The sequence below is a fragment of the Nothobranchius furzeri genome, chromosome 11, assembly GCF_043380555.1.
Source record: "Nothobranchius furzeri strain GRZ-AD chromosome 11, NfurGRZ-RIMD1, whole genome shotgun sequence".
In the NCBI taxonomy this organism is placed as follows: domain Eukaryota; kingdom Metazoa; phylum Chordata; class Actinopteri; order Cyprinodontiformes; family Nothobranchiidae; genus Nothobranchius; species Nothobranchius furzeri.
The window spans coordinates 53561549-53585578 of record NC_091751.1 but is presented as its reverse complement, the minus strand read 5'-3'; the positions used below and the strand labels follow the sequence as shown (position 1 = coordinate 53585578).

Below are 24030 nucleotides of genomic sequence, written 5' to 3'. Positions count from 1 at the left end.
TCACAGAGTCCCAAAACCTGCACAATCACATGGGCTACCCTCCATTTTCATGTTTTTAACATCAGAATGTGCAAAACTTTAAGTCTGATCAAAACCAATTATCTCTTCAATTATTTTAAATTGACAATAATTTCAGGTTATTTAAGATTTGCCCAGTAGTTGGAAATAAATGCCTTTGCAACATTAGTTTAACTCTGATGCATGTATTTGTTCCTGTTTTCTTGCCTGTTCGCCCCCACAAATCAGTATTTATTTCTTTACTTATTTATTTATTTTTCCATATTATTTCATATATTCACATTAAAATCAATATACAAAACTAAATTACTAAAACCAACTGAAAAGGGGACAGAAAGAAGCAAAACGTTTATAAATTTTTCTGTTAATTTTAAAGTGAATTTATTTCGTAAACTGAACAACTGAGTGGCCTGAGCTCCTATAAATATTTATTCACTGCTGGGTTTGTATTCCACTTCCATCCAGGCTGACATATCTTGTGTTTTCTTGCTGTCTATACATGCAAAAACACATGCCAAGTTCAAAATAATAATAATCACTTTTTTTAATCATACATGTAAACACACACGTTTTAAACAAGTATCTGCAGTATATCCTTGCAGCTGTTCTTAGCTACGCTGATGTTAAAAACAAAATCCAGGCAAGTGAAACATTATAAACAGCCATGTCAAACTAAAAGAGTTATTTGGAACTACGCCGATCTTTTGCACTCGATCCTGTGCAGACGTGCTCTAAAAATGGAAGGCACGCAGATGTGAAGTGACTGGATAAACAGACTGTCGCAGAGCTCAAAAGAAGCGTTTAGGAGGCTATCTGGGTTATGCATCAGTTAATTTATAAAAGCTTTATTTAAACACTTTTTTGCATACTGTGTGTTTAATCTCACATTATCTTAATCACTTTAATTGGTGCACATGATGCAGACAGACTCAACACAGGGCATTAACCTGCTGGATTAGGAATTAAAGAAGTATGGTAAGGTTTTTTTTTCATTTGGGATTAAGTCTGAGTCAAAAACCATCACTTGACTGTTGAATAATGTGTCAAAGCAGATTTTTAAGACATGCTTACAGACTTGACAAAGTATGTGCACAAAAACTAAAAATGAATGAGATGATGGAGGAAATGTAAAACCTGGCAAATGATGCTAAAAGAGCAGAACACATCAGGAAACTCAGGAAACAACAACTCGATAAAAATTATGCACAATAAATTGTTTTTTTCTACACAGAATTTAAACATCAAGATAACGTATGTGGCTTTAAGCAGCTGAAAACATACAGCAGCTTGTTTTCAGAGCACAAACATCTTCAGTGCAAAACAACACATGATGTTCTGTTTGTTGATAGCACTGGTTGTGCTTTGATTCAGGGCTGTGGCTAACATAAGACTGTAACTGTTTGATAATCTGGTGTGTTTATCAAGCATTGATTTGAAGGCTTTGCCAAGTTCATCTGCTTCAAGTTTTATCAACATCAACATGAAGTCATCTAGGAGTGTTTACTAAAAGAGATGTTATCAGAGTAACCCACATTTCCTTCCTTCGTTTTGCACCAAGTTTGTTGATAAAGTCAAACAAGGAAGAGGGGCTTCAATCATTTGGACATTTTTGTTACTCAGAAAATGAAAACCTATTATAGATTATTGCTGCATCAAACCATTTGTGGCTTTAAAACATGCAGATGGCAGATTAGTGCTTTTATCTACACTCACTGGCCACTTAATTGGGTACACCTTGCTAGTACAAGCTTGGACACCCTTTTGTCTTCAGAACTGTCTTAATCCTTCGTGGCATACATTCAACAAAATACTGGAAACTTTCTTTAAAGATTTTGGTCCATATTGAAATGATAGCATGGATCCAGACTTTCATGTTGTTGATGCCAAATTGTGACCCTACCATCCGAATATCGCAGCGGAAATCAAGACTCATCAAACCAGGAAACATTTTTCCAATCTTTTATTGTTTAGTTTTGGTGAACCTGAGTGAATTATAGCCTCAGATTCCTGTTCTTAGCTGACAGGAGTGGCACCTGGTGTGGAAATCTGCTGTTGTAGCCCATCTGCCTCAAGGTTCAACGTGTTGTGCGTTCAGAGATGCTCTGCATACCTTGGTTGTAACGAGTGGTCATTTGAGTTAATGTTGTTGTTCTATCAGCTTAAACTAGTCTGGCCTTTCTCCTCTGACCTCTGACATCAACAATTTATTTTCACCCACAGAACTGTCGCTCACTGGATGTTTTTCCTGTTTTGGACCATTCTCTGTAAACCCTAAAGATGTTTGTGTGTGACAATCCCAGAAGATCAGCAGTTCCTGAAATACTCAGACCAGCCCAGCTGGCACCAACAATCATGCCACGCTCCAAATCAATGAAATCTCCTTTCTTCCCCATTCGGAAGCTTGGTTTGAACTGCAGCACATCATCTTAAACATGTCAACATGCCTAAATGCACTGAGTTGCCCCCATGTGAATGGCTGATTAGTAATTTGTGTTAACGAGCAGTTTGACAGATGTAAATAAAGTGGCCAGTGAGTGTAGAACCTGCCACATTATATATCCATCCATCCATTATCTGAGCCCACTGGTCCATGCAGGGTTTTAAGGGGGCTGGAGCCAGCCTCCGGCAGTCGGTGGGCAGGTAGGCAGGCAGGGTACACCCTGGACAGGTTGCCAGTCCATCGCAGGGAAACACAAAGACATACAGGACAGACAATGAAGCACACACACCTTAGGACAATTTTAGACAGACCAATTAACCTGATAGTCGTGTTTTTGTAATGTGGTGGGAAACTGGGGTACCTGAGGAGAGCCCACACGTGCACAAGGAGACCATGCAGGCTCCTTGCAGAGAGACCACAGGCCAGGATATCAACCCAGGACCTTCTTGCTGCAAAGCAACAGCCCCCACATTATATTTATTATGAATATAGTGCAAAAGTCCATTTATTTCAGTATTTCACTCCAACTGAGTGACCATTTAAAGCCTTTGGAACCATTTGCATGTGTTTTGGATCAATTGGCTGAATGTCACACTTTGAGCCTATTAAACCTTTAAACAATATTTTAACTGTCTGAGATTTTTATTTTAGGGTTTTTATAAGCTGTAAACCATATGTTAGAATGTATATTAGTTTTGCTAAAACAGACAATAAAATTATTTAAGTCAGCACGTTTCATTCAAATGATCAGACATTTAGTTAAACTAAAATATGTTTGAGGATGCAAACATTTATGCAAAATGGTTAAATCCATGAATTCTTTGATGTTCTTGTGATCTTCTTGGTAGTGTACATTTAGTCCCAGTATCTCACAGATATTTTAAATCATAACACATTGGGCTATTTCAATTCAATTCAAGTTTATTTATAGAGCGCCAAATCAGGGCAAGAGTCGTCTCAAGGCACTTCACATAGTAAGCATTGCAATACATTTGAATAACTAACTAACTAACTAACTAACTAACTAACTAACTAACTAACTAACTAACTAACTAAATTAAAAATAAATAAATAATATTGTCTGTGTTATTTTTCAGTGTGGAGCAACAGCGCCATCTAGTGTATGAGTGCCGTCTGCACTTCCACCTGATTGGCCGAGCGGTTGCCAGGAGTGTTTACAAGAAACATGGCTTCCCTGGTTGTTGGAGAGCCACAAGAAATGGAAGGTGAGTACAAAATCACTCAAACAAGCCATCCTGATATGACTTTATCAGACTGAGGAAGATGCAACCATCTGAAGATATTATATAAATTTGAATAAAATCGCTCTCGGTGACTCGTTGTTTCTGTTACTGACCAGTCATTCATCCTGGGTTTGTCAGCTAACAGGCTATCAACAAGACGTTAGCTAGTTGGCGTTATCAACGTAGCATCTAGTCACTCTGTACTTTTTAACGAGTTTTACTCGGCATGATATAGATGCAGTGCTGAACGCAGAAGTTAAGGTCTTAAGTCGATTGCATGCTGTGCATTTAACTGGTTTAAATGTATTTGCTTTACTTTTGAGCTTCCTTGCATTCAGCTGCCGAGCTACCTTGCTCGTTTAGCATTGCGTAAAGTGTCTATTTAAAGTGTCAAACCTCACATTTCAAACTGGTAAGACTCGGAATGTTGCTGAAACGGTTTATTTAGTAATCAGTAAGTCTGGTTTTAGTGTCGTGCCTATTCTCTTGTTGATTCCACTTTCGCTGGACATTGCTAAGTGTAGAAAAACAGCTCCTAAACATGATATACGATCAACATTTATTGGCAAAAGTAGCATACTTACATACTCCTCTGAGACTGAGATATGACACCCCACCTAGTGCTTTCATTCAATATTCCTAAGGATCTTTTTAAAGACTCTCTCTAGACATTGGACTGCTTTTTTACTTATTACCAGTCTACACCCAGTCTATTTTAGAGCGAGTTTTTGAAATGTTTTTGTTTAAGCTGCTTATTTCGGATCTATGAATCATTCAGGAACAAAAATACTTCAAAGCTCAAAGGATGAACCAGTGTTGACACATCGAGAAAAAAGGGAGGAAAGACACTTCAGACACTGTTTTTGCTTGCAGCTTGTCAAAAAGATAATTTGCTCTATTTTTTTTTAGCATTTTATCTTAACTTTCATCTTTTAACACAAAGTTTGCCTGCGTATGATCAGTGGAAGGATAAGTTATGTGTTAGGTCTTAAAAACAACAGGGAACAAGTACTGGTCTGGTCAATCCGCAAACTTTGTGACAACGTTTTACAATAAAGCTTCTCTTTGTTGACTGCAGTAGACCGAAGAGGTGAGTCTGAGGAGTCTGGTGATGATGAGACCAGGAGGAAGGGTATCAATGGTGATGTGGACCCCAATCAGCCTACTGCTGCAAGTAAGCCCTCCACAGTTCTCCGGCATTAAACATGCTTCATCAGTCAGACTGGTTAATGTGCAAAGGAATGCCAAGCTTGTTTATTCTTTCTCACTTGAGGTAAAGAAGAATCACCTGTTGACATGGACACCATTACCTTGGACCCAGAAGAAGAGGTTAGACTGCCTTCTAAATAAAACTATTTTCATCCCAAATGCAAAACGAACACAATTATTGAAGTATATTACTTAATAAAAATATATTAATATGTCTTACATTCATTATCGTTAATTCTCCACGTTCCTTCTAGGATGTTGATCTTGTTCACTGTCGTATTGGAAAAATTGAAGGACTTGAGGTGCTGCAGAAGGCTAAGGTGGGTTATTTATCAATGTTTGTGTGACATTTAAACCAGACGGATGCTTTTAACAATCTAAAACTGTCCTGCATAATAACCACAGACTGTATTTATTTATTGCTTTGCTCTGTACATCTAGACGCTCTCCTTACGACAAAACCTCATCAAAACCATAGAAAACCTTCAGAGTTTGAGCTCCCTGCGGGAGCTAGATCTCTATGACAATCAAATCCGCAAGCTAGAGAACCTGAGCAACCTCAGAGAGTTAGAGTAAGTCTGGGAAAATATCGTTTTTGACCAAAAAGCACCAGCTTCTTTACGGAATTAAGAGGAATGGGGGAAGTTTACTTTGTTTTGTTACAATGAACCTGCAGGCTGCTCGATGTTTCCTTTAACGTTTTGAGGAAGGTGGAGAATTTGGAGGAGCTGACTCAGCTGAAGAAACTGTTTCTGCTTCACAACAAAATTGGCACCATCTCTAATGTGGACCACCTCTCAAGTCTTGAGATGCTAGAGCTGGGCTCTAATCGCATCAGGGTGAGCCTAAATGGGTCTCTGTATAGATTTTGGGGCTAAACTCTCACAGTTGGAGTAAATAACACAGAAAATTTTATAAAATAACTGTGATTTTACTTTTAGGCAGTCCATTTGTGTCTTTCATTTGTATTTGCAGGTCATTGAGAACCTGGATGGACTTTCATCTTTGCAAAGTTTGTTTCTTGGCACCAATAAAATAACAAAGCTTCAAAACTTGGACAGTTTACACAACCTGTCTGTTTTAAGCATTCAGGTATCCCTTGACAAATCCCCTTCTAACAGGACTCAGGTGTGTATTTTAAGAAAGTGGTTGATATGTTTTTGTTATTTGCAGAGTAATCGGATTACTAAGATTGAGGGTCTGCAGAACCTTGTCAACCTGAAAGAGCTCTATCTGAGCCACAATGGGATTGAGGTCATAGAGGGCCTGGAAAACAACGTGAGTCATAGAAACCATTCAGCTGCACAAACAACAGTGTTTGTTCTGGACTTTCAAAAAATCTTTTACATTTTTTTTTTTTTACAGAAAAAACTCACCACACTGGACATTGCTGCCAATCGAGTGAAGAAAATCGAGAACATCAGCCACCTGACAGACCTGCAGGAGTTCTGGGTATGGATTATTTTAAGGCTGAATGAGAATTTGATTATTTAGAAGTTGTGTTTTTTATTTATACTTGGCTGTTGACAGCGAGTTGAGTCACGTTTAGTAACTCTTCTGCTTCATTTGGGTTAGTCGTTGGCAGTGTTGGGAACGTTACTTTTAAAAAGTAATTAGTTGTAGTTACTAATTACTTTGTCAAAAAGTAACTCAGTTACTTACCAAGTTACGAGATTATAAAAGTAACTAATTACCAAGAAAAATAACTACTTGGTTACTTTTTTCGTTAAAGAATACAAGAAAAATGGGTTCCCCTCTTAATTAAACTTACTTTATTTACTATAAATGACTACAATAGTGAAATATAAATGACTAATGCCTGGAACATAATAAAGTGTATGTCCAAATGCTTTCTTTTATAAACCTGAATAATTTAAATAAATAAGCACTTAACAGGAGGAACTACTAACAGGAACATTACACTTATCTAGACTATTAAAAGGTCACTGTGTGATATTTAACAAGACCCCAATCAGTCAAAATTTAAAATTGCAAATAGAAACACCTGTAAAGGTTCCTGAGCCTTTAAATGGTCTCTCAGTCTAGTTAAATTACTGAGATAAATGTAATGTTGTACAGTATTTTAATTTTTCCAGCTTCACATAATTGTGTGTTATTAGTAGCATTTCTGTTGCTGGTAATCTAGAAAAGGTTAAATAAATAAATAAAAATCCTTTAAAATGACACTAGAAGAGGCACAAATCTGATGGAGGACTTAAATGTACTAACTTGGGTCAGACCCAACCACAGAAGAGCTGCAGCTGGGTGGTAAACACACACAGGTAGTTCTGATAACACCTGAGCTCCATGCCATCTGAGACTGATGCATCAGTGTTACAGCGGGACTAAAGACATGATCAGGAACAGGTTACAGCTGGATGATCTAGGAAGGTAGAAGATCGGGACGTCTGAGCGGTGAACAGGTGAGCGGACCTTCGGGACGTCCCGCTGTCACGCTCAGAAGGGCACGGCTGCAGATCCACACCTGCAGCCGTAGACTATTCATCACCTCTTCCTCGTTCTTCACGGGCCGTGATGCGCTTGGATGAAAACATCTACCTCTTTAGCTGATGACAGCTTCAACACACCGCGCTGCTTAACGCACGCGTTACTGCTGGTCGTTGGGTAGCCACAGGCTCTGAGGTCAGTGTTTATTTCTCCTCCCACCTTTGAGGCTGGAGGGTGCAGACGTAGCGCAGGCAGCGTGAAGATTCACTGAATGTCAGCGCACTTGAAACTGGAAAACCATAAATCACGCATCTGCCTAAACGCCTCTGAAGAAGGAGTTTAAAAATGTTTTTGTGTGTGTGTGTGTTGATTCAGTTGGTGCTGATGGCTGTGTGTTTGTTTTTTTTAAATCCCCCCTCAGATGAATGATAATCAGATAGACAACTGGTCAGATCTGGACGAGCTGAAGAACGCCAAGTCTCTGGAGACGGTCTACCTAGAAAGAAACCCGCTACAGAAAGACCCTCAGTACCGGAGAAAGATCATGTTGGCTTTGCCCAGCGTGCGCCAGATCGACGCTACTTTTATCCGCTTCTGAAGCGCAGCGTACGACCCATCCGCCCACCTTTTTGTGTTTCGCCTCGCCTCCTTCCCTCCCTCCCTGCCTGCCCTGCTTACAAAAACAGCTCCTGATAACACTTTGGCCTCTCCATGTCATCCTCTCACCGTGTACACATTCCAACACTCACCCCATTCTTCACTCTCCATACATGAATGCATGTATGCAGTCATTCAAACCTTCATTTATGCTGTTGTGTTGATGCTTTTATTTATTATGGTTGGAACTGTGAAAGTGAAAGTCTACCATATGCTCACATCTGCTTATTTTTCTCCTTTCTGCACTTGTTTTTGTTATTGTTCTGCATGTTGGATACAATTAGGGTTCCCATCAGGGTAAAAGAAACAAGCCTTTTTTGTTGAACAAATTCTTAAAGTTGTTCCAGTGTCATAAAAATTATGTAAGGGTTTGATGCTGCTCTTGTGAGTCACAATAAGAACAATTAAAGATTAATGCTGAAGGGAAAATGTAAAAGGGAAAAAGTAGAATCTAAATTTGTTTGACTCCTGGATTCTACTATATTTCTCAGAAATGCCCTGGCCCCAGTTCTTCACAAAGAACACCTTAATGGAAAATAAAAATCAACTCTATGCTGATTTACAGTAACTTAGAAGAGTGCTACCTGCAGAATGACCAGTTTTTAGCATAAAGGTTTCTTACTAATGTGTCATAAAATAAATGGATGTCAATTAACATGTTTTTTTTGTTGTTGTCCAGCTGCTTCCTTTCCTTAAAACCTGATAGCTGATGACTCATTTCTGTTGTAGGTAAACCCCTTTTGAGAATGTGTCCAAAAACATGGATAATCAGTGATTTTACTATTTTATCTTTAACTCCTTCCTGATTACAGTCGTCGCTTATTATCAACAAACTTAAAACCTGGTCTATACTAAATTAGAATTTGTAGTCTTGGCTGGACTTCCTCAAAAGATTTTTTGTTTTATTGTAAGATAAACTCTCTGTTTGGCATACAATTTGAACATGTTTCAGCTTTAACAATGTAGGATTGCTTACAAATATCAAGTTTAAATTAGTTTTTTTTTACCCTATTAGATTGCTTAAATCAACCTGAGACTACCTGCAACAAATTTTACGACCTGTTACCCCCTCAGGGATGAGATCACCTAGATGTATACGACAGATTCAGCAGATTCCACTGCACCAGTGTTCATCTGTGTAATTAGTCTGATTTAATATTTGATCTCACTCAGTTGGTGATGAAATTACATGAAATGTTGGTTTGTATCAGAAAACCATAAGCTCTTTCCAGTGTAAGAATTATTACCTGTTATGTACCATGAACCATCAACCCAATAAATAGAAGCATACATTACTGACATGAATGTAATTTTATATCCAGTGTATTGAAATTGGTCAAACAATTATTTATGTAAATACAGATTAGAATCTCACAATGTAGAAAACCCATATACCATCATCACCTGCCCCTGTAAAGTGATATTTTACTGTTTTGTTTATGGCTGGCAGCACAATGGATTCGTGTAAAATACTGAAAATAACCCCCCCCACACATACACACCAAAAAAGCTGGTTGGTCACTAAAGGAACTTTTATGAAAATTGCTTTCAGCTCCTTGTTGAACTGAGTCCATGTTTTGGACTCAGTTGATGCTGTTTTCAAACTGAATGTATTATGCAAATATTAAAGTGACACTACTTATGAATCAAGTCTGCAGAGTTTCATTTAATACACCTAATGCGACCACATTTGGAAGTTTGATTTTCCTCTTCTTCAAGCTGTAAACAAATCACATTATGCGTTATTTCATTTAAATTTGCGTTTATACTACTTAATTTATTAATTTTAAATATTATCTTTGTCTCTGATAACATTTCATAGCTTTTCTAATCCTACATCATGTGCAAATAATGAATTGGCGTATATTTGATTTTAAAATACATTACCCACAATCCATCGTTCCGTCGCGCCAGACGTTTGGAAAAGACGGCGTTGCGCATGCGTCACGTCTATGTTGTTGTTTCTGGCGGTAAGATGGCGGCGCTCGGAGACACCTCAGCTCCGGGGGTGAACGGGTTAATTCAACAATTCACAGCAATAACAGGTAAATATAATATTTTATTTAGCTTTCTAAATATTAAGTTGGTTTGTGTGCTCATAGAGGACCGCCCATTTTGCCACAAAACACGTAATGAGGGCGCAGGTAAAGAAAACGGGAGCACAGTCCTGCTCTTACGCTGTCAGTGCTTTGCAGAAGGGAAAAGCAGAGGTATCTTTTTTCTAAACTCTGACCAAACGCTCGGAATATGGCGCATAAATTCATAAGGCACACATATTGTCTTCAACCCAAACTCAATTCATTTTTATTGTCCTCGTGATGATAATTCCAAACACAATTTCGTTAGTATTTCATGTATTTTTGTTATTTTTTTCACACTGCTTGCTTTCTGGCTGTGTGGAACGGACGTCGTACAACATTCCCCTTCTTCATCAGCAGCCTCATGTTGGGTTACTGTCCCTCCGCTGTCACTTTGACACCAGCCTCTCCCGGATAGATAGTAGTTACCGTGTCAAATGTTGGTACGGAGGCACTAAATAGTTTATGAGCACTTTGATGCGATGGACGGTGTTTAAATTTAAAGTTATTTATCAGAATAGAGGAGAGTGGACTCAGCTCAGGGGATAGCAGACTTGGAAAGTGAAACGGTCATGCGCAGTAAAGGCGGAACGATCGTTCTTCCGAGGATATAAATCCTTTTAAAACGATGTAAACTTAACTTGTTTTACGTTTTTTTAAATATATATTTATATTTTCACAGAAATTAAAAACATTAGATTTAATGGCGGCTGAGGGTTATTCTAAGGTGTTCTATGTTTTAACCAATCCAATCGATGCTCGATCGAAAATTGACTGAGGCACAAATGAATACAAAAAATAAAAATAAAAAGGATATTTACTTTATGAAAACTATTTGTTGCTTATTGAGCTTTAATTTGTCTTTTAATAAACATTCAGCATATCTACGATTTTTAACCAGTCCTGTCGTTATCGAGTATGATGCATAAATGCATACTGGTTGTAAATATTATTTCTAATTAGATTATTTTTCGAGTATTTTCAGTAATAAAACACGTTTAACATATTTTTTTACAATAAATATCTATATGAGAATTACATAATTTAAAAGCGCATTTCACAACACAATTGATTTAAAAAGGCAATTTAACATTAAAACAGAGAAGAAAAAATTAAACAAAGGACAGTCTACAAAAACAACCAGCGTAGTATAAAAAAATAAAATACTACTAATTCTAACTGGACTTTCAATTCTTAAAAAAAAACATTTGACATATTAGTGTAATAATTGAACAATGATTTAATATTATTAGATAAAATTATTTCACTTTTGGCAAATGGGGAATTATTTTTTGCACCTGTAAGTAAGTAAGTAAATGTAGTTGGTGTTTAACATAAAACATTATTTACTTTTATATCTCACAGGAGAATGAAATCTAAGAAAAATGAAAAAAATTCTAAAAAGTGTGTTTAGCTAATACACAGAACATGTCTAAATATGTAATTAGAACAGATTTACCATGGTGGTGGTAAACAAATGACACAAACATTTGCCCCTGAGCCATAAATAATAATGCTTTTTCCATCTACACCTTTTAATACAATTCAGATGCACAGCTGAAGTACCACAATCATTACATTTGTGAACAAAAAGTCCGTCAGACTCAGAACTTGTTCCGCAGCAAACAGTCTAGCATTACATACACAGCGCTGTTTACAATTGCTTGCCTATAAGCGCATTCTGGAGGCCACGGTTTAAAAAGAAAAACACTTTAGTTTTCTTACATTGAACTAAATAATTACACTGATTTCTTAATTTTACTGGACAAATTAGGAGTCAGACGTGAGCAGAAGTGTCATGGCCAACTGACCATTTGCTGGTCTCGGTTCAGTTTGCTGCGCCATGTTCTGCCAGGCTTTGATGTGAGGCTTATTGTGTTCCAAGAACAAAATAACTTACAATAAACTACTCCCACGCTTTGCTCTTTGCTAACCGCTTCATGTTTGAGCTCATTTGTTTGGTCATGTGACAAGCTCATTTCTTCTGCGGTTGCCCAGTAAACATACTTTGACAGCGGCGCTCTTGCGCCCTCTAATACATCCCTACTTTTTATAGTGAAATTAAAGACCGGGTTCACTGGAAAACGGTTTTTACTTGACCTATATGATCATTCACTCTTGAGTTTCACATGCAGGCTGAGCATGAGCCTTCTGCCTCATTTCCGGCATTAGCCTCCGTTAGAACAGAGACAGGGAAACAGTCAGCTCTGAAAAAGCTACTCAGATCTACATCATACTTTAAAATAAGCATTCATGGACTCACCCATCTGGGCTCGGTACCAAGGAAGGCTGATATGGATGTCTTGACTAGTAGAAGATATCCCTTAGCATTAGCAACTCCATAACATGGCAGAACTCCTTCAGGCTTGAGCTATTTGTGGAGATAAAACATCAACGTTGCATTTAACCCAAGAAAGAAAAGCAAACGAAAGCAGTGGAAGGGTGGCATTGTGTTAGCGAATCAGAGGAGAGATGTTCACATATGATAAATAACCTCCAAAATGCCCTACTCTACAGTTAGTGTGTTTACATGTGCATCAGAAGACCAAACTATTGCTCTAAATAGACAGACATTTTTTTAAAGTATGTAAATGTACTATGGGCTTGACACACAGGATGGGAGGCCATTTTGCCTCTCCAGTAATTTTTACTGAGCCATGCACGACAAAGCGATAATCACGGGTCTCCCTCCTGCTAAGCGACATGCGTGAAACGTACATGTGAAATTTTGCACTTAAGCATGTGTTGTGCACAGGTGAACCAGCGACGCAATCCCAGAAAGTTGAGGAAATTTCAACTTTTCGTCGCTGTCGCTCGGACAAGGACCAATCAGCGGAGGTTTCATTGACTGACCAGTGTGCGGACAGGATGCTTCTCGGTACATCCCCGGGCAAACATGGAGGAAAAGTTAATACTTGTCATGTCAGATTTCCCAGAGCTTTACAACTTTTCAGCAAAAGAGTACAGAGATCTTTACAAAAAAAGCGGCATCATTAAATGATGGTGTTCACTGTTTCTTTTTCTGTTGTAATATATGGGATGAACCCATTCACATATTTTTCTTTTTTAAACCAGAAGTAAGACTTCACTTAACTCTACCAAAACCTTGTGAGACCTTTCATCTACAGCTTTTTCAAATCTGAACTGCTTTAATAATTCAGCATTCCCTCCATTCTGATGGCCAATCAAAACAACGGAAGACTTGCTATTCGCCCTGGAATAGAGCACGTCGCTGGCTTTTGTCGCCTCCCGTGTGTCAGGTTATCAAAGCGATAGCTCTGAGATCATGGTCGTGCATCGAACCCATTGGTCTTGAGAAGGTGAACTGGTTCTAATCGAGCTGAGGCACCAAGATAATGTGGTTAAAACCCAACTTCATCTGCAGGTAAAGGGCTCAGTCACTCTGTAACGGTAACTTCCGGAAGTGACGAGAATGCAGAAGCGTTCTCCTGATAATATCGATGCCACAAAGTAACACACCGTCAAACAGTAGAGTACAATCCAAATAAGCTTTGCTGCAGCATTGTTGTTCATTCCTTCAGTCGTTATGCTTTTCCTGTTTTTACCCTGTCTGCTTCACTCCCACCAGCATGTGTTTACTATTTGTGTTGCTATAAGCTAACCGGAAGAATGCCGACATTTAAGGGAAGTCGGTTTTCTAACGTACGTGTAAACTAGGGTAGAAGCTCCCAGCTTATTATCGTAGATAAACCTAGATCGACTTAGACGTGCATGTAAACACACTGAGTGAATCATTCATTCATTCACATGCTGATGGTGATGAGCTACATCATAGCCACAGCTGCCCTGGGGCGCACGATCGACATATATACTGGACAATTCATTTCCATAGACTCCAATAACACATTTTTGTGCCAAAATGGGAGGTGGCCACCACCGCCATTTTGACCGTGTCACAGGTTCCGTCATGCCCAGACAATTCCACAAAAGGGAAGAGGGTGGGGCTGAGGGTGGGGCTGTAAGGCTGGGATCAACTGACGACACCCGGTCGAACTAGCTACAAGCTAACCTGAAGCTAACCCAAAGCTAATGAGGAGGTGGGAGCTAAGCTAATGGAGGTAGCAACCTAGCTACAACCGGAGTTAACTGTGTACAACACCAGAGCTTCTGAGTCAGAGATACGCCGGGCTGACTGCTGGGTAAAACCGGGTGGAACACAGAGGTCTCCCGAAAGCTGCTGAAAGCCGGCAGACCGCACAGCAGACAGAAGCCGCGATCAGACAGAGATGCGTCGAGCTGCGGGGAGAACCGGGTGGAAAACATCGGTCTCCCAAGAGCTCCACAAGCCGATAGTCGGAACCCAGCTCCACCAACATGTTATATTTCAACCCATTTTCTAAAGTGCAGCATTATGTTAAATGCACTGGGTTTACCCTATTACATTTAAATTTCATGGTTAAACAGTACATGTTAAAATCTAAGCTCAGCTCGGCAGTGACCTAAATACATAAATATAATTTTACTTACCGAAAAAAATGAAGTGGAGACTCCTTGGACGCTCTATTAGTGCAATTAATGCCACAGCAAGTCATTTTGTCCAACAATTGCACAAAAAATATCCAAAGCAGAATACACAGACACAGAGACTCAAAATCCCGGAACAGTTTCCAAGCCAGACCGAGGCTCTACTGAGGCCTTTCCACGGAGCTAGCTCTGTTGTCATGTGGGTCTGATGCTCATTAATTATACAGAATTTTAGGCTTTTACTACACTTAAACAGAAGAGTTAGAAAAAATTCACCCCCCTCAGAGTTGTCATGAGTGTAAACTAGATAATTTAAACCAAAAACTTGTTTTGGTACCAGGCTGTAAACATGTTTATTTCTGCTGTGAAATTGGCATTTTTAACATGGGAGTCAATGAGGATTTTCTCACTTCTGACACCAGCCCCCAGCAGATGAGGGTGGAACTGCAATTTTTGGTACTTCCGGGTTGGCCTCAATTTTTGAGCCGCATTGTGGGGGCTTGGGGCGCATTGACAGAAGAGAGCAGGCAAGGAGGGTTAAGTGTCTGTGTGTCTGGGTTCGAACCTGCAACCCACCGATTACAGGGCGCGCTCCTCACCCCTGAGCCACGTCACCCCACGATTTCCACTAATGTCACACAGATATGACTGCTAGATTTTCCAAATGTTGCCTCAAACAGAAGCAACCATACTGCTAATGGTTCCTTTTAAGCTAAGTATGACTGTCCAAATCAATGCATTTAATTAAGATTTATTTGTTAAAAATCTACAAAAGTTATATTTTACTTGTCTTTTCGTAAAAAGTTGCAGACTGGTTATTGAGATGTTTAAATGTCTGGCTTTGCAACCAAATCTATGGTGTTAATGTAAACATACGGGGTTGTGCTTCCCTGCAGTTTTTGTTTATGTTTAAATTTGGACATTTTACTTTGCACTGCTCTGGTGGCCGATTTGGAGTAATAATCTTTGAAGGGGTCTTAGCAACTCTGGCATTATGACGTCTGTGTTTCTTTTCTCATCCCTTTTCCAGGGGCTACAGAGAGCGTAGGCAAGCACATGCTGGAGGCATGCAACAATAACCTAGAGATGGCGGTGACCATGTTTCTGGATGGGGGTGGGATAGCAGAAGAGCCCAGCACCAGCTCCAGTTCCACAGCATCGAGCAGCAGGGCTCCCCCCACAGAGTGAGCTTACATTCGTCTCGGACAAAAGCAGAACAGACCTTGTTCCGTTTAAAGATCACGTGTGTTTTCATTGTTGTGCTGGGTCTTGGAACTGATGTGTGTTTGCAGACGGATGCTTTTCTCCGGAGTGTGTTTAAATAGTTTGTGTTTCATGTTTCAGCGAAGTGCGAGCACCCATTCCCCAGAAGCAGGACATATTGGTGGAACCAGAACCTCTTTTTGGAGGTATTATAAGACTTCTAATGTTCCTTCATCCCACCTGCTGCTGTTGAGTCATGTGATGAAAGAGACTTTTTTTTATGTCTGTCATGCATTCAGTGCCAAAGCGAAGACGACCTGCTCGTTCAATATTCGATGGTTTCAGAGACTTCCAGACAGAAACAAGTCTGTATTTTGATGTTTTCCATCCTTAAAATATCCAACTTGTTGTAGAAATAATCTAATCTAATGCTTCTTGATGATGATAAACAAGAAAGGCTTTTTCTCCTAAAGTCCGCCAGGAACAGGAGCTGCGTAACGGAGCAACAGTGGATAAGAAACTCAGCACCCTGGCGGACCTTTTCCGTCCTCCCATTGAACTCATGCACAAAGGGAGCTTTGAGACGGTGAGAAGTCGCTCACTGGACATTCTACATGGAGATGTTTTATTAGGTTTAAAGCATTTTTCTGGTATTATTTTAACCAGACAACAGTGGGAATACAACATCCTTCAGACTGAATAAAACAAGAACTAAATCTTGTAAAATAATGAAAAATTTTCCTCCTTTTGACAAAAAGTTTGCAGATTTCAGATTTCTTCCAGCATTTTAGCAGTTTCATCATCTGATCTGCATAAAACCCTTGCTCACAAAGTTGTGATGTTTTTGTGGTTTTGTTCTAGGCTAAAGACAGTGGACAGCTGGAAAACAAGTGGCTAATGATCAACATTCAAAATGTCCAGGACTTCGCGTGCCAGTGCCTCAACAGAGATGTGTGGAGTAACGACGCGGTGAAGAACATCATCCGAGAACACTTCATATTCTGGCAGGTTTGCGTTTTCAAAACTTTACCATTAACTAGAGGAAAAATGGCAAAATTTTCATCATATTTTCTGTTGTGCTTTATTTCTGTTTGGTTTTCCACTTTTTCCCACAAATGTTCCAGTGTTTATGTTCACTTGCATGTGTGCAAGTTCATTTTGGGTCATTATAATCTGTGTATTACGGTGAATCTCCACTCTTGGCAGGTATATCACGACAGTGAAGAAGGGCAACGATACATCCAGTTCTATAAGCTGAACAAGTTTCCCTATATTTCCATCCTTGATCCGCGCACAGGTGAGAAGTTTACCAAAACAGTTGCTTTCACTTTCCTTTGTCATTAGCTGCTTCTGATCAGAAAGCCCCTTTACTGTTTTTTGAAGAGTCACAGAATGTTGTGCTCTATGACCACGTAAACACCAAAACTACCAAAAGACAGACTCACTTCTTACGTCAGGAAGAAGGAAGAATTGGCGTGTTTCTAGCTTTTCCTGTTCTTTCGCTATCCGCTTTCGAAGTGAGATGCAAAGGCTTTTCTGGTTTGTACCTCGCCTTTTTCACAGCAGCGTCCCAAAATTATCTCCTAATTCATGGATTTCTGCTTCCTGGTCTTGTGACATGTGACACACAAATGAAAATCAACTTTAGGGCCATGATATTATTGTTTACTCTCAAGGTGCGCAAGCTCGTTCCCAAGCCCGCAATTGACGACTTTAGTCGTCGATGGCAGTGGATGAGGTAATAAAAGTTAATTACAAAGACCAACATCAAGCTCAGTGAGATCTGTGCTCCACTTGTAAATCAAAGGTTAGCTAATTTTTGTAGAGAAATCGTCAAAAAATGCAACTCTAGTATCTGAAATGTGTTTTTGACCTAATAATTATAACTAGGACTGCATTTTGGCAAGAAGCTGGCAATATAATATTTTGTGATACTAAAAGCCAGACAATATTTTCAGTTTTTAAGACACATCCGTGTTACAGGGAGCCCAAGTATCCTCCAGTTCCGGTAGACTATTGGGTCCCTGGAACAAAGAGTAAATGTGCCCGAGTCACAAATGTGGTCTACTTCACTTTAAATGAAAAATTATTGTGTTTTTTGATTTTGTCTGTCACATACTTTGAGATTTGTTAGCTTGTAAAAATTTATAGTTAAAATACTACGACGCAGTCATCGCATTTATGACATCACAACAGAATCTCTGCTCTCTCGCGTAGCTGCTACTTTCCACTTGGCCAGATTTATAGTGGTTTTCTCCATGTTTAGTATTCCTTTTTGTCCTGAAGAGGGATTCGAAACGTGCAAAACTCACAGTCATTTTTCTTCTCCTCTTCTCTGTGTTTGGTTCAGTAGCGTCAATTTGGTGGGATGAGCATTTGTAGTCCTACACGTCTTTTCACACAAAACCTAAATTAACTTTTGGTCCTGTAGAAAATATGTGCTTTCCTGGCTTCAAGATGTTCCTTTAAATTCACGGACATCATATGTGAAATCCCTGGAACATATCAAACAGGATTAGAAAATAACTTTTACCCTTCCATAGACTCTCATTCATTATTATTATTAAAATTTTTTTGGCAGTTGGGGACTTACGGTCCGGAAGTAAATGGGCGTGACTCAAGCCAGGTGTACACTGTGCGATTTGTGGCTCGTTTTGAGTCGATTTTTCCTCTTGTGAGCGAATCTTTGAGGTTGGGGCGAGATACTGTCACCTCCTGCATCCATTTCTGCCAGAGCAGCATCATACCATCACGCACAAGGGTGTGTAATAACAATGACAAAGCCTGGTTTACCCAAAACAGCTGTGGTTTGAAAAGAGACAAGCTTTTAAAAGTGGGGATAGTGACCTGTACAGAGATGCCAAGTACAGGTTCTGCAAAGAAGTGGTCATAGATCAACACCAGCACTATGACAACATACAGCAGCAGATATCCAAAAATCTCTCGGCCTCTAAAAACGGGAGAAACTAAAGGGAAAATACTGAGTTGTGCCTGTGGAAACTGGTCGGGCCGAGCTGCACAGGTCCGAGTTACTGAGTAGAGCTCCTGGAAAACTACCTTTTGGTTTCAGACATATGACCCTGTGTTGTGTTTGTACCTGTACTGTTCTGCTCTGATCAGTACCTACACTGTCTTGTATATACCGTAAATCCTCTAATATTGGCCTGTATTCAATTAACGGCCGGGTATCACATTTTGGCCGGTGTCGGAGTCGGCTGAGGTGAATAATGGCCGGTATTTTATTGTGGCCGGGTGGAATGTGGTAACAAGCAAGTACCACGGGGGGATTGTGTCATCCGTCTCACTTTTGATTTGCCAGTGATAGACCGTGAGGGTAACTTTAACCGTGCGGAGACGAAGAGGAGGCGAAAATTTGATATCAAGTTCAAAGAGAACGTGCTGATTATGCTGCAGAACACTCTGGGGAGCAGTAGCAGGGGTTGTATGAACTAGTCGACTTCACTATAGTGACTTTTTATGCCTGTCATCGACTAGTCGCTGTCACGTGATAATGACTGGCAAGATGCAGTCCTCGGAAAAGACAGCAGCCTGCTGTCAGCAGGTGACAAGCACCTGCACGTCGGGAGGCAACGCGCTGTGCCAGAGCGTCGGTACTGACACCCGCCATAAAATGGACATTTAACCAAATTGTGACATTTACCCTCTTGCAATTTAACCTTCCCCTCACCCCCATCCTAACCTTAACCAGCTTGCGCATGCAAAGCTGTGATTGTTGACGCGCTCCAGACATCTGCGTCCTGAGCACGGCCACAGTAGCATTATCAAATCAGGTGTCACCACCTCAAAAACTAATTTAACATGCGATCGTTCATGTCGGCTCATTTCCTTTTATGTTTTCTATCTTTTATTTGTGCCTGATGCTTTTCGCTGCTGTGGAGTGAGGCGCATCACCTTGTCCTCGGTGACGCACCTAACTAATGTGGCCGGCGAGCAGCGCACACTCCGCTGTTTTTGCTGTCGGTAGATCTTTTAGAACTGCAGTTCAATGGTAACTCATGAGGTGAATATATATGAACCCAGGTAGCAGTTTTTCTTTAGGATTGAGAGGAGATGCAGGAAGATAATAAACAGAGACAGGACAGAAAAATGGTCAAATAAAAACAAGTTAGTTTTTGTACCTGGTGGTTGCAACAAACAGACACCATTGAAGGTAATCAGAAGTGAGGAACAGAAAATGAAATAATTATTTTAATGTTTAGAGCAGCAGGAACTCTTGAGAGGCTGCAGGTGCATCAGTGAGTTTGCGGCCGCTTCGGGGGAGGGGGGAGAGGGCTGAAGCAGAAACTACCGTTGTTAAAAGAAACGTGTTTAACTTTGAAAATGTGGGCACAATTTTAATAGTCAAAAACTCCAGCGAACCATTAGTTCATTTTGCTCAAATAGAAATTTAGGCCTGCCTCTAATTCTGGTCCTCCTTCCAATAAAGGCCTGGAGCTTGATGAGCTTGGGTCAAATACAGGCCCGGGCCTGTATTAGAGGATTTACGGTAGTCGCCGTTTCTCTAAGTATTGCCCACTTTATATAGTTATTTTATCATGATTATATTCTTACTTCCTAAATTTGCTTATCTCTTATTTTTATGCTTTTTTTTTGCACCAAGGACCGCAACAATTTCCTAATGTTGTGATTTTGCCCACATCTGACTCTGATTTTGCATTGTGTAGTATACAAGGAGTTACAAGAGGCGAGTAACACCTCACGAGCAGCAGTCATGTGTTTGCTTGAATATCAAACATGTTTGATATTTTGCTCGTCCCTCGTGAGGGTGTTTCTCTGCTGAAGCAGAGCTGCGACCCAAAGTAAAGCGCAGCACATGCGCCAACCCGGCTCCACAGTTATTTCTGGGTCAATACACATAATTTCTTTTTGTTTTTACACTTCTCTGTCAAGAAAACATGTTTTCCGTGTTCATATATAAAAAAAAACAATACTTCCTTTCTTTCGTCTTCCTTCTCCAACCTCCATAAACCCCTGCGTTTCCTCCAACAGCAACACAACATCCTCCAGGTCTTCTGGGTTTTTGGACTCGAGAGGTCCGACATGTTGTGTAAAAACTAATATTTTTAGCATATTTTAACGTTCGACTTGTTGCTACCACATGTACAGTGGTAGCAGTAAGGTCGCATCTGAGCATTGGGTCGTACAGTGAGAGTATGACTCGTTGCTCATTGCACACTTTGAGATATGCTACGAGTAAAAAAGTCGCAGTGTACATCTCGCTTTAAGCTCCCTATTGCGAGATTTTCTAGTTACATCAGATTGAACTGCTGCCACCTAGTTGATGGGGTTTGAATTGCTCCACACAAAATAATACAGTAAATGTTTGCATGTAAATTCTCAATAAAAACTCGATACACAAATATTCTGTATCACAACACGAAATACTGTGATATTTTTATGTACCAATATTTTCTAACATCCCTAAGTATATTTGTATACTTTTATTCTTATTTTTTAAAATCAGTTCATTTTTAAATGCAAAATTAGTTTGTGACCTTTTATTTCAAATTGACTGATTTCAGGGCAAAAGATGGTGGAGTGGAACCAGCTGGATGTGGCGTCATTCCTAGAGCAGGCAACTGGTTTCCTGACCGAGCACGGGCAGCTGGACGGGCCGTCCTGCCACGCGCCGCCTGCCAAACGAGCTCGCTCAGTGAGTGTCATCTCACGTAGGAACTACTGACATCTCGTTTCGTGGCTTCTTACCTCCCATCAGTTTAACGTTTGTCTTCTACAGCTTATATAATTTGGCCATTTTCATTCTTATGTAAAAAAAATACTTAATTTTATTTAGTGTTGACAGCAAACGGCACAGAGAGAGGTTGTCTTTGTTTTGTCTTCTGCAGCTGCTCACTGTGTTTTCTGTTTTAGGAAAGTCTTATTGATGCCAGCGAAGACAGCCAGCTGGAGGCAGCAATCCGAGCCTCCCTACAGGAGACATACTACGAGTCCTCAAACGTCCCCGAAGCCCCCGACTCCCCTCGGTCAGAGGACGAATCAGACGCGGAGCCCTTTTCTGACAGCGAGGGACCCATCTCCGTTGACGGCTCGGACAGCGAAACACCCCACGAAGAGAAAAGTTCAGCCAGCAAACACCCACCGGCCTCTTCGACCACTGCGGCCCAGCAGCGACTCCATCCAGATAGTTCCACGTCTTCACACAGAAAGTCTCCATACAAAGAAAACAATCACAGTCACAAGAAAGAGGAGAGCAAAAAGAATCACCTGGAGCCCTCGTCTGCTGGTCCGAGTCGTCCTCAGCCTGAGGCAGACTCTGGCGGGAACCACTGCACGTCACAAGCCAAAAGCGCTGGAACATCCAGCATCAGCACCGCAACCTGTGACCTGGACTGTCTTGATGATAATGGTACGACCTTCAGATGCATGTGACAAATGTGATAATAGAAGGAATAGGCTCACATCACAGAAAAATAAATAAAAATATGGCCCAGAGAGTAAAATAATACAGTTTTAGCATTAAGCTTTGTTTTTGTTTATTATAAAGGTCCCAAAGCAAGGCTGATGCTCCGTTACCCAGATGGACAGAGAGAACAGGTCTCCCTGTCTTCAAAAGCAAAACTTTTGGTGAGTGTGCTACAGAACTTCTCGCTTTAACTCAAATGCAAACTTTTAAAAAATAATTTCTCAGAAATGAAATCTCACTTGTCTTTTTCTCTTCAAGGCTCTGGTGAGACACGTCCAGTCCAAGGGGTACCCTAACGAACGCTTTGAACTCGTCACCAACTTTCCCAGGAGGAAGCTGGCCCACTTGGACTATGACATCACGCTGCAGGAGGCGGGACTTTGTCCACAGGAAACTGTTTTTGTGCAGGAGAGGAACTAGCCTTCTCAGAAACACTTTCTGTTCATTTATATCTCTGGTAGACCTCACCAAGAACCCGGGTCAGTGAAATCGGCTTCGATCCCCAAATTCTCATCTTTGGAAACCAGTCTTGTATTTTCAGGACGGTTGTTAATGGACGGACTACTTTAACTGCTACTCCACTATTGTCTCATTACTGATGGCTTCACTGACAGCGCAATTCCTCTCTAGTGCTCTCCAGTTTGGCCAGTAAGGCGTTACAAATGTCAGCACTTGGTTAGTTTTTTTTATGTTTTATTTTATAGTAGTATCTAACTTGTTCTAATGCGGCCTTTTGAACATCTAGCGTCCCAACACGCACGTCTCCCGTTCATCAAACCTCAAATACCAGATCGTTAATTGGCGTTGGGTCACCAGGGACTTGTACAAAAATACTTTTACCTCCCAGGAAAAAATGTTAAATGTCAGAGTTTATTTTCTATATCTTTTTTTTTCTGTACATGGGAAAAGTTAAGGGAGGCTCATTCTTATTTTTGATTCAGTTTTTCTGACATTGTTTAACTGTTGTATTTACATAGAAGACAAGAAGACTCCAAAAAAAGGTCCAAGAGCTGTCTTGATGCAGAAGGGAATGAATTAAAACGTTGTACATCTCACCAGTTGGACCCACTGTACAGAAACCGATTCAGAGAAACTGATATTTACATGTAGGAATTGGGGTTTTTTTCTTCTTTTTTTATATTCTGACAAGAAAATATGCTGATGATGAAAAATATAACCACAAAAACGAGATTCTGCTTTTGTTAATGTTTTAAATTGTATGGGGACGGGGTGAGGGAAGGATTAAAATCTGAAACTCAAGCAGGAAATCTTACAGATTTGATCAAAATTTAAAAATAAACATGTTTATTTACAACAATGTGATAAGAGTAAACATAAAACACATTTTCCAGCTTATTAGATTTTTCTTTGTCTATGTTTTTATGTATGGGTTTTGTTTTTCCCAGTAATTCAGATTTACCTCATATATATTTATATTTTAGTACAGTTTGCTGCTTCTCAGTCACATTTACACCTGATAAGTAAATGTTTTAGTCGATCTCAAAACTTAGCAGCTGTGTTTCTCTTAATTTCCTCAGTTTTCTACATGAACAGCTGGTGGGGCTAAAGTGCCTTGGATGCCTGCAATTACTGTGGAGATCAGTAATTAGTGTAAAAAATACAGGTTTTAAAACATCCAACTATGTTTGCTTATGTTTTGACTGGTTTAAAAGCCTCACAGTCGATGTGTTTGTGGATTCACGCATTTGTCAACAAACAAATTCATGTTTTATTTCTAATCTGTTGCAGCGGTCCCGTGAATTTATGAGATTTTCCTGTATTTGTCCGTAGATTAGACCTCTG

General features: G+C 40.0%; 2 protein-coding genes across 4 annotated transcripts; both read left to right on the top strand.

Moving 5' to 3' along the window:
- Positions 1-3573: 3573 nt before the first annotated feature.
- On the top strand, positions 3574-8671 carry ppp1r7 (protein phosphatase 1, regulatory (inhibitor) subunit 7). Of its 2 annotated transcripts, none has more exons than XM_015956934.3 (10): positions 3574-3684; positions 4781-4876; positions 4976-5031; positions 5166-5231; positions 5353-5483; positions 5588-5750; positions 5887-6003; positions 6085-6189; positions 6277-6363; positions 7781-8671. In XM_015956934.3, exons 1-10 carry the CDS (start codon positions 3645-3647, stop codon positions 7955-7957), a joined length of 1038 nt encoding a protein of 345 aa, XP_015812420.3. In that variant the 5' UTR covers positions 3574-3644; the 3' UTR covers positions 7958-8671. The 2 variants fall into 2 exon arrangements, with proteins under 2 accessions (XP_015812420.3, XP_015812422.3); XM_015956936.3 differs by having other exon boundaries at positions 3616-3684; positions 4784-4876.
- A 1284-nt stretch (positions 8672-9955) lies between these two features.
- On the top strand, positions 9956-22894 carry ubxn7 (UBX domain protein 7). 2 transcript variants are annotated; one of them, XM_070541691.1, is made up of 12 exons: positions 9975-10061; positions 12850-12972; positions 15610-15763; positions 15924-15988; positions 16082-16147; positions 16256-16368; positions 16644-16790; positions 16989-17079; positions 21326-21456; positions 21675-22170; positions 22309-22388; positions 22486-22894. In XM_070541691.1, exons 1-12 carry the CDS (start codon positions 9992-9994, stop codon positions 22645-22647), a joined length of 1698 nt encoding a protein of 565 aa, XP_070397792.1. In that variant the 5' UTR covers positions 9975-9991; the 3' UTR covers positions 22648-22894. The 2 variants fall into 2 exon arrangements, with proteins under 2 accessions (XP_015812418.3, XP_070397792.1); XM_015956932.3 differs by lacking the exon at positions 12850-12972 and having other exon boundaries at positions 9956-10061.
- The last annotated feature ends 1136 nt before the right edge of the window (positions 22895-24030 follow it).